At 63.0% G+C, this 9,325-nt stretch overlaps 1 protein-coding gene across 1 annotated transcript in view; it reads right to left on the bottom strand.

Moving 5' to 3' along the window:
* Positions 1-3,212: 3,212 nt before the first annotated feature.
* Positions 3,213-9,325, bottom strand: part of PPP1R37 (protein phosphatase 1 regulatory subunit 37) — a 44,433-nt gene continuing 38,320 nt past the window's right edge. Inside the window, exons 3-13 of the mRNA XM_079759472.1 lie at positions 9,192-9,237; positions 8,847-8,947; positions 7,866-7,985; positions 7,288-7,438; positions 7,024-7,179; positions 5,904-6,016; positions 5,307-5,448; positions 5,045-5,211; positions 4,213-4,921; positions 3,868-3,958; positions 3,213-3,787 (exon numbers count right to left, since the gene is read on the bottom strand). Of these exons, the coding sequence (XP_079615598.1) occupies positions 3,876-3,958; positions 4,213-4,921; positions 5,045-5,211; positions 5,307-5,448; positions 5,904-6,016; positions 7,024-7,179; positions 7,288-7,438; positions 7,866-7,985; positions 8,847-8,947; positions 9,192-9,237 (1,788 nt within the window). The 3' untranslated portion in view covers positions 3,213-3,787; positions 3,868-3,875. The remainder of the gene's footprint in view (positions 3,788-3,867; positions 3,959-4,212; positions 4,922-5,044; positions 5,212-5,306; positions 5,449-5,903; positions 6,017-7,023; positions 7,180-7,287; positions 7,439-7,865; positions 7,986-8,846; positions 8,948-9,191; positions 9,238-9,325) is intronic.

Genomic DNA, 9,325 nt, shown 5'->3' with positions numbered 1-9,325 from the left:
GCGGACGTTGGGCAGAGCCAGCCTGTGCCCTCACAGGCGATGCCAGGACTGAGGTGTGGTTTTTCAGTCCTGGCCCGGATCACCCGGACCCGCTGGGAGAGGTTTTCCAACAGCAGGGAGAGCCAGCCCAGAACGAAGCCCCGTGGAGAGAAACATGGGGCCTGTGACACCATTAGGTCAGAGTCGCTGTGACTGACATTGAGCAGAGCCACTCTATGTCCCTTCCCTTTCTTCTTTTTTTTTTTTTAATATATATTTTATTGATTTTTTACAGAGAGGAAGGGAGAGAAAAGGAGAGTTAGAAACATTGATGGGAGAGAAACATCAATCAGCTGCCTCCCGCACACCTCCTACTGGGGATGTGCCTGCAACCAAGGTACATGCCCCTGACCGGAATTGAACCTGGGACCCTTCAGTCCGCAGTCCGATGCTCTATCCACTGAGCCAAACCAGTTAGGGCTCCCTTCCCTTTATTAAAAAAATTTTGTAAAAATTGATTTTAGAGAGAGGAAGGGAAAGGGAGAAGAGAGAAACATCGATCGGGTACCTTCTGCACGAGCCAGCAACCTGGGCATGTGCCTTGACCCGGAATTGAATTGGTGACCTCTCAGTGCCTGGGACGAAGCCCAACCGAACCACACCGGCCAGGGCATACGTCCCCCTTCCATCTCCCTTAAGCCAATCTGATTGGGCTTCTATTTCTTACCGCCTAGGGTCCCGGCAGAAAACAGACTGGTGACTGGCTTAAAAAAAAAAAGATTGGGCTGAGGAGTGGGGCGCGGCAGGAGACAGGACTGGCCTTGGCTGGCGGTTGGGAGGGGGACTGAGGACCTCCGGCCCCGGGAAGAAGCTGTGGACCTGCTGTGTGGTTCCGAGCAGGGGCCAAACTGGTACCCGTCTCTTAGACGCTGACCATGTGCCTGCCAAAGCTAGGGTTTGGGGAGACTATACAAAACTAAACCGAAATAGGATGGCTGGGGTGCCTGAGACGGCTCACTGTGGACCAGGGTCTCGCTCCCCTTTAGCGTGGAGCTTGTGCTGCAGCTTGCACCCAGGTGAGGCCAGGGGGCTAGTTCTCTCAGACCACCAGGGCGTGGAAGTGATGTGTCCCTTCCCTGCTGTGGCAACAGGAGAGGCAGCAGGTTTCCTGCATTCCTCCTCTCCCTCCCCACCTTCCTGTTGGATGCAGGAACTCTGAGGCCCAGCGGGTAGCAGAGCCACAGGACAGGGGGCCTGGGTCCACCCATGGCTTTGGGAAGAGCTGCCTCCATCCTGAACACCCAGGGGTGTGGAAACAAACACCTGGGTTAGGGCACCGATACCTTTAAGACTGGATGGTGTCTAGCCAAGCATGAGACTCCGGTGTCTTCATGGGCGATGGCGATGCTGGGGTGGCTGAAGATAAAGGGGACCCACCCGTGATCCAGGACTCCCAAAAGCTGGGAAGTCAGGAGCCCCGAGGAGTTGGTCTGCTAGTCTCCTGGGGCGTGTCACCACGTCCCACAAACTGGGTGGCTCAGAACAGCAGAAACTCATTCTCTCACAGTTGAGGCCTGAAGTGCGACATCAAGGGGCCAGCAGAGCCAGGGCAGGGAACCCTTCCTGGCCGCTTCCGGCTTCGAGCCCTTTGTGGGCGACCTGAGGCCCCCTGGCTGTGGCCGCCATCCCTCCAGTCCTCCATCTTCACACCCTCTTCCTGCCGGGCACGTGTCCCAATTTCCCCTTTTGATGAGAACCCCAGGCATTTTGGATCAGGGCCTTACCTATGACCTCATTTTCAATTGATTGCCTTTGTGAAGACCCGTCTCCAAAGGCCCCATTCTGAGCTCCTAAGGATTAGGACTTCACACGTTTTTGTGTGGAGGGAGGTTGGGACACATTTCAACCCTGGATGGTTGGAAAGACCGAATTCCTCACTCTAAGCTAAATTTAGTGAAAGTAAAGAGCAGGGACAAGGCTGTGGGGCGCCCCTCAAAGGCATCACCTGAGAGACAGGTAAGCAGAGACCCCCCTACCCCCAGCCTGGGAGTGGAGACAGAGGTCACAAAGGGGACAGGCGAGCACCCACCAGGCTGCTGAGGGCTGAAAGCTCCCGTGGGAGTTGATTCCTGAGCAACAGCTAGAACTGACCACAGGTCAGCTGCGTTTGCCGGGGGGGGGGGGGGGGGCGGGGGGGAGGAGCTGCACTAACAGACCCAACCTGGCAAGGACCGTGGCTCCTCAGCCTCTTGAGGCAAACCGCACATGCCCGTCTCACCAAGAAGGGGGCCGAAGCCTGGAGGGCTCGTCCCACCCCACCGCACACCCAGCACAGGGGGCCCAGCTGGAGGCCGATGCTGCCCACAGCTCAGAACCAGGGCCCGTGCAGGTCTATCTCCCCAGCTGCCCGTGGGGTGAGTGGGGCGGGTGCTAGGGGCTGGTGGCTGATGTACATGGCACACACACGGCTGCCAATGACAGTGGCCACTGGGGACAGAGTCCTGGCCTGTGCAGGAGCTGAGTGGCACCAGGGCTCCCAGCCGGTGACACTGGGATTCTTGTCGTCTTCCCACCGCCTCTACCCACCCCGAGTCGGCGTCCCAGGCGGGGAGAAAAGGGCAGGTGCAAAGGTCTCCCCTTGAGTGCTTCTCTGGTTTTCTGAAGGTGGAGCTGATTTCCCGGGAATGCCTCCCAGCCCCGGGCGCACCTCACCATGTCCTGGCCGCGGGGAGCAGGCTGCCCAGGGGGCTCCAGGGCGCTGACTCGTGGCCTGTGCACACTCCCCCCCCTCCCCCCGCTCCGTGAATGTCCAGGGCCAGCGCAGACAGGCTGGTGTCTGCTTCTCCTTGAGCCCTAGGTGACTGGGGGGCACATCACCCTGACCCCTGGACTTAAAGCTGGACAATATTTGGGGGTTTTCCCTCTGAACAAAGGCAAGCACAAAGTGGACTGGCCGTGAGAGCCGTTAGACAGAGTGTGGACACCTGGACAGGACGGGCAGCCCGATTTCCTGGGGGGCCGCTGCCCCATAGCCCAGCAGGTGCTCCGGAACCAGGGCTGTCTGGCCCCCTCCCCGTCCCGTGTCCAGAACTCCCACCGGGATGAGCACAAGCAGAGAACAGGCAAAAGGTGAACCAGCTCTGGTTTATTAGAAAAGGTGTGGACAGAGTTGCACCGACAGGAGGAGCCCCTCCCCAGCCCTCTGCCCACTCCACCCCACCCTCCCGGGTTGTAGTGCCTCTCAGGGCGCAGCTTCCAGCGGCCTGGACAGCAGGGTCTCAGAGCCCTGGCCCCCGCAGCTCCCTGATAGATTTATTGCACTTAAGAAGAAAGCTCTGATCCTCTGCTCCCATCCCCCACCCGCCCGGCCCGCACCGCCTGGGGCTGCTCTACAAAGTCCAACCACCACCATCACTCACCGCCCCGCACCAAGCCTCCTGCCTCGTCCTGTGCCCAGGGCCATGGCGGGGGAGAGCCTACCACCACCCAGGACTCGGCCCCCCCGCAAGCCTGGCCTCACGGGCCCTTCCAGAAAAGTCAGCGGTTTGGGGCTGATGACCTTGGAGACGCCCCCTCCTCTGGCCCAGAGGCTTAGGGGCAGGACACAAACAGGAGTGCTCAAGTCAGGATGGCGAGGGCCACTCCCTGTAGCTCCTGCACCCCATGTAGTGTTGCTGTGGGGGGTAGGGGTCCCCAGAAAGGTGCCCCCACCCCTGGCGTCCGGGCCTCAGGAAGGCTGGGGGTGAGGGTGAGCAGGTTCTCATGGCTCTGGCCTCAGCTCATAGAAGACCGGCTGGAAAAAAAGGAACTTGGGGAGAAGAGATTGGGGGGCCTGTCAGAGCCAGGGCCTCTCTCGCTGGCTCCCCAGGCCCCTGGCCCTCGTCTCACCTAAAGTGTCACAGTGTCTCCTGCCCAGATTCCTGACTGGCTTCCAGAAGCAGCTCCTCGAGCTCCTTCTCGTTCTTGGAGCAGCTCAGTTCTGCGGGGGAGAATGGTGGGCGGCCTCGTCAGGCGGGTGAGGGATGGCAGCCTGTCCCCACCAGCCCTGCCCAGGCCGGACCCTCAGGGCAGCACAAGCCAGGGTCCCCTGAGATCAGACTCCAGGGAGAGCCCCAGGACCTGGGAAGCAAGGTGGGGCCCTGTCCCTACCAGGGCCATTTCAGGGCAAACTGAGGCCCACTAACGGGCAGGGTCGCACACAGCATGCAGGGCCTGCCCCAGAGCTCCTCTCACCGTGTTCCAGGCCACAGCTGCCCGCCTTGGCCTCGGGCCCCGGGGGCGGCTCTGGGGGCAGTGCGAGGGCAAACTCAGGCTTCAGGCCGTTGGGCAGGGGTGGCCCTGCCTGCGGCGGCTCTGGCTGTGGCTGAGGCTCCGATGACCCTGGGTCCCGAGTGCTGATGGCCTCAGCGGGTGGCAGGGCAGGTGAGGGGGGCGGGGAAGGCAAGGCAGGTGGGGAGGGCGGACGAGGAGAGGGCGGCACAGGGGGCTCTGCTCTCTCGGGGGGGCTCTCCACGCGAGTCACCACGAACACTTTGTGGCCTCGGCCTGGGCTGGACACGGAGATTCGCTGCTCGGTGGGGGAGGAAGGGCTGCCTGGGGGGCTCCTATCCCCAAGGCCCAGGGAGTCCGTGGGGGGCAGTGGGGTGGGGCAGGGGGCCACAGCCCGCTCCCCATCCTCCTCCTCCCCCTCGGAGTCTGAGTCTGAGTCCGAGTCCAGGCCGGGCCCGGGGGCCGGGTCCCCGTTCTCCTGAGCCTGGGCGGCAGGCTCGTCCCCGGGCTCCTCGTCAGGCTGGGGCTCGGTGACGGTGATCTCGGGCATGGAGGCCGACAGCTGCAGCCGCTGCTCCTTCTCCTCCCGCTCCCGCGCCTGCACGAAGTTGCGCTTGCAGCCATTCTGGATCTCGGCGAGCAGTGCCTTCTGCGTCTCGATGAAGCTCTTCACCTGTGGGCAGAGCAGGCCTGGCTAGGGCTCGGGGGGCCTGTCCCTGCAGCGGGTCCTGTGGTCATTCCGGCCAAGTCCGCCCCCACCTGCCCACAGCCAGGCCGCAGAGGAGAGCCCGCTCACCGCCTCCTTCTTGGGCTCTCGGTCGAGGTCCAGGCGCAGCAGGGAGTGGTTCACCTTGAGGGCCAAGGACAGTGCCATGAGCCCGCCCGTCTTGATCTCGTTCTCCCGAAGGTCCAGTCTCAGGAGGCGGGGGCTCTCGGCGATGAACTCCGCCACCGCCACCGCGCCTGGGAGGGGGACCGCAGGGCTGGCCATGGGCCCACGCCCGGCTGGCCACCCACCGCCCGCCTGCCCGGCCCCCCTCACCCGCCCCGCGCCCTACCCTCGCAGGTGAGCTTGGTGGAGGCCAGGCCGAGGCGCAGCACGCTGCGGTTGCCGATGAGGCCGTTCTTGAGGTTGCGCACGCCCTCGTTCCCAATGGGGTTGTGCCCCAGGTTCAGCGTCTCCAGGCTCTGTGTGTGTGGCTGCAGGGGTGCGGACGAGACGGAGAAGAGGCCCTGCAGGCCAGTCGGGAAAGAGGCAGACCCGGCGCCCCCCCCCCCCCCAGCAGTGCAGCCAGCCTGAGTGCCGGCACATTCCTCCTGAGGCCGAGAAGTCTCCCCAGTGCCAGCTGCCCTGCCCACTCCCCGTGCAGTGGGAGTTCCCCCCCTGGGCTGAGCCTCTGTACCCTGAGGGCTGGCTTTAAATTCTGTGTAACAGTAAGGTTTAAGCCTTCCTGAAGGCTTCTAGAAATATTAACAAACCCTTTCACCTTGTGCAGAAGTTCTGTGCTAGGCGATGGTGCTGGGCTCAAACGGACAGCGAGGGAGGGCTGCTCCCTCAGGGAAAGGCCCAGGGGCTGAAGGAGAGGAATGAACCCACGGGACACGCTGACAGTGCTGGGCAGGGGTGGGGGCGGGGCGGGGCCCTGTGCACTCACCAGCGTCATGCCCAGGAAGGCCATGCCCGTGTGTGTGAGCTGGTTGTTCCACAGCACCAGGGTCACCAGCCCCTTCCTCTGCTCCTTGAGGCCCTCGCAGATGTAGGCCAGACCTGGGGAGGCCCTGAGTGAGTCCCATCGGTGGTGTGGGCTCCACTCTCCCCTGGGTCTGCCCGGCCCTGCCACCTCCTGCTGGGCAGGCACACACCCAGCTCCCGATCCCTGGGCCAGGAACATGCCTCCGTCTGCCTAGAGCTCCGCTCGAATATCACCCTCTCCCGCCGCCTCTGGGCAGCCAGCGGAGCCCACCACCACGGCTTCCTTTTCCCCGAGCATGTCTCACCATCGGACAGACTCAGTTCCCTACTCATTCATCTCGGCTGTGCTTTCCCGAGGGCAGAGGTCTCCCAGCCGGGAGCCAAGGCGACAGGCCTGGTCGGGGTAGGTGGTCAGTAAATGTGGGTCTGGGCCTGGCTGCCCTGGGGGAAGGCACTGGCCTCCGTCCCACGCTGCCTGCCCCCTCCCCTTTCTTCACACTGAGGCCAGGGACTCTGCCCAACCGTGAGCCAGACCCAGCTGCCCTCCCCCAGGAGGGAACTGGGTTCCTCCCGCTGACACCTCCTCTTCCCTTCCCTTCCACCTCCTGGCTCACCACAGCTTTCCCCACAACACCCCGCGTTCAAGTTCTTCCCACCTCAGGCCTCGAACCAGCTGCCCTCTGCCTGGATTCCTCCCAGGCTTGCAAACCAGTGGGCTGTGCTCTCAGCCCCACATGGCCACCCAGAGGTCCCCTCCCTGCAACTTAAGGAGCCTACGTCCCAACCACCTCGTTTCCTTTCAGGGCAGTTTTCCCAGATGGTAATTATTTTAATTATCTGTTCAATACCTCACCGAGCTGCCCCTGACCCCTGGACGGGGTGTAACCCTCTGGGTGTAGCCCCCGGCCCACAGTCTGACTCTCACTGCCTGGGGTGGTCTGTGTTCACTATGAACTCTGACCCCACGAGAGCAGAGCTGGGCTGTCTTGGTCACTATGGTCCCCAGCAGCACGGAGCACCTGGCTGGGCACAGTGGGTGCTGGGTGGGTGACGGGAGTAGGGCGGGTGGACCTCTCACACACCTGAGTCCAGCACATGGTTGTTACGGAGGTCCAGGATCTGCAGGGAGCAGTTGAACTTGAGCAGGTTGCCCAGCTGGGCTGAGTCCTGCAGGCCATTGAGCTTGTTGTCGGCCAGGTACAGCTCCCGAAGGTTCATGTTCATCTTTAGGGCTGTGGCTGGGGGAGAGGGGGGCTCGTGACTGGCCAGGCCCACAGGACCCAGCCAACAGTCCCAGCCGCCACGTGAGCGGCACTCCCCACCGGGCCTCCCGGGCCTGGGCTCACCAAGCAGCACGAGGGGCCGCCCCGACAGGCTGGCGTTCTCCAGGTGCAGCACGGCCAGGCTGCTGCGGATCCGCAGGGCACGGGCCACGAAGGGCGCGGAGTGGTCCAGCAGGGGCGTGTTGCGGGCATCCAGGTACTGCAGACAGCTGGTCTGTTGGGGCAGGAGCAGGGCTGGTCAGGCTGGCCCCCGCCCTCACTGCCCCGGGGGACCTCCCACCCCAAGTCCCAGTGAACAGCAAGGCCATCTGCTTTTACAGCTGGGGCTGGTGCTGGAAGGCCTGGCCTGGGGTCCCTGTGAGTGAGCGAGGCGGGGGTGGAGCTGGCGACACCCCCTGTGAGCAACATGGGGGTGGTGACCATGGATGCCTCCAAGGGCTACATTAAGGGTAAGGAGAGGAGGAGAGAAGGGGCCAGGGTGGGCCTGGGGCAGGCATCTCTCAGTACAGCTTTCACACAGGGCCTGGAGGGTGGGCCCGACACCCCTAAAGAGCTGGGTGCCCAGACAAAGCACCTGGACCCTCTATGCCCGAGCTCCCCCCACCCCGGAAACTTGGCGAGGTGGCGGGGGAGGCACCCACCTTGCGCATCATGTGGGCGGCGGCCTGCCAGCCCCGGGTGCCGATGTGCTTGTTGAAGGAGATGTTGAGGTGGGTGGCTGACTCGTAGTACTCAATCATGTCAAAGAGGGCGGAGGCGCCCTGGGGTGAGACAAGGGGCTCAGCCTCAGGGGAGGCCGCGGAGACCGGGAGGCAGGAGCTGATCCTGACACTGCCCCCGCACCGCTGGGTCACGAGAACCAACCCTTCCATTTCCTGGAAGAGCCTCTTACGTGCCCCCAGGACTGCCGTGCCGTGTGACCGGGACGGGCCACAGTTCTCCAGGACCCCGACCCCTGGCTCTCCTGTGTCCTCTAGACCTGGTGACCCCCGAGTCTCCAGGGGGAGGAGAGGATACCTAGGCCTAGTGGGGGAGGCTGCTTTCAGACGTTTCTCAAACCTGCCCTGGCTGGTATGGCTCAGTTGGTTGGAGCATCATCCCGTGTACCGGAAGGTCATGGGTTTGATTCCTGGTCAGGGCATATACCTGGGCAGGGCATCATCCCATGTACCGGAAGGTCGGGGGTTCGATCCTGGGTCAGGGTGCATGTGAGAGACAACCGATCAATGTATCTCTCTCACATTGATGTTCCTCTCTTTCCCCTCCCCCTTCCATAGAAATCAATTAAAAGAAAGTTCCTCAAACCCCTTCCCCTGCAGACACTATGACGGGGTGGGGGCGGCAGGACGCTCCTGGAAAGGCTCCGGGTGGCACAGCCTCCCTCCGGCCTGGCTCCCCAAGTCTCTCCCTTCCTTACAAAGCCCCAGCCTTTCGGGGGGTCTGTGAGACCCCTTCTCTGGGCCCTGCCCGGAGCCCCAACGTTCTTCCCATCCACTCTGGTCACACTGGATTTCCCTGTTTTGTCCCTCAGGAGGCCCTGCCCAGCCCTTGTCCAGGGGGTGCCCCCTCCTGCAGAGCCCGGAGCTCAGGAGGCAGGGAAGGGTGGTGGCAGAGATGCTCACGTCCTCGTCCAGGTTTGTCTGCTCCAGATCCACGACCTTGAACTGCAGCCTCTTGAAGACCTCCTCCAGGGCCTCGCAGGCCTTGTAGTCGAGCTTTTCACCTGGGAGGGGATGGAGCGCCGTGCGTGCATGTGTGAGCTCCCTTCTGTGTGTGGTGGGGGGCTGGGTGCAAACCGGGGCTCCAGGCCAACGGCGGGAGGAAGGGCCCTCACCCCACTCTGGCTCAGCTCTTCTGGTGGGACCCTCTGACCCCAAGCAGCCCAGGACCTCATCCTGCCCTCGGGTCCACCTCTAGGGAGGGCTGGCCCTGCCCCCCCTTAGGGCGCCCCACCTCTGCCCACACACCTTTCAGGTCCAGACAGTCAATGCGGTGCCCGAGGTCCGTGAACTCCTGGGAAAGCAGAATGGAAGGGGTTAAGGAGGAAGCGCCTTACTTTTGTAGTTCATCTGGCTCTGCTCTTTCTGAGGTGAGGCAGTGT

The sequence above is a fragment of the Cnephaeus nilssonii genome (genome assembly GCF_951640355.1).
Source record: "Cnephaeus nilssonii genome assembly, chromosome: 20".
Classification (NCBI taxonomy): Eukaryota; Metazoa; Chordata; class Mammalia; order Chiroptera; family Vespertilionidae; genus Cnephaeus; species Cnephaeus nilssonii.
Note: the sequence above shows the minus strand (reverse complement) of the source record. Positions and strands in the feature narration are given on the sequence as shown.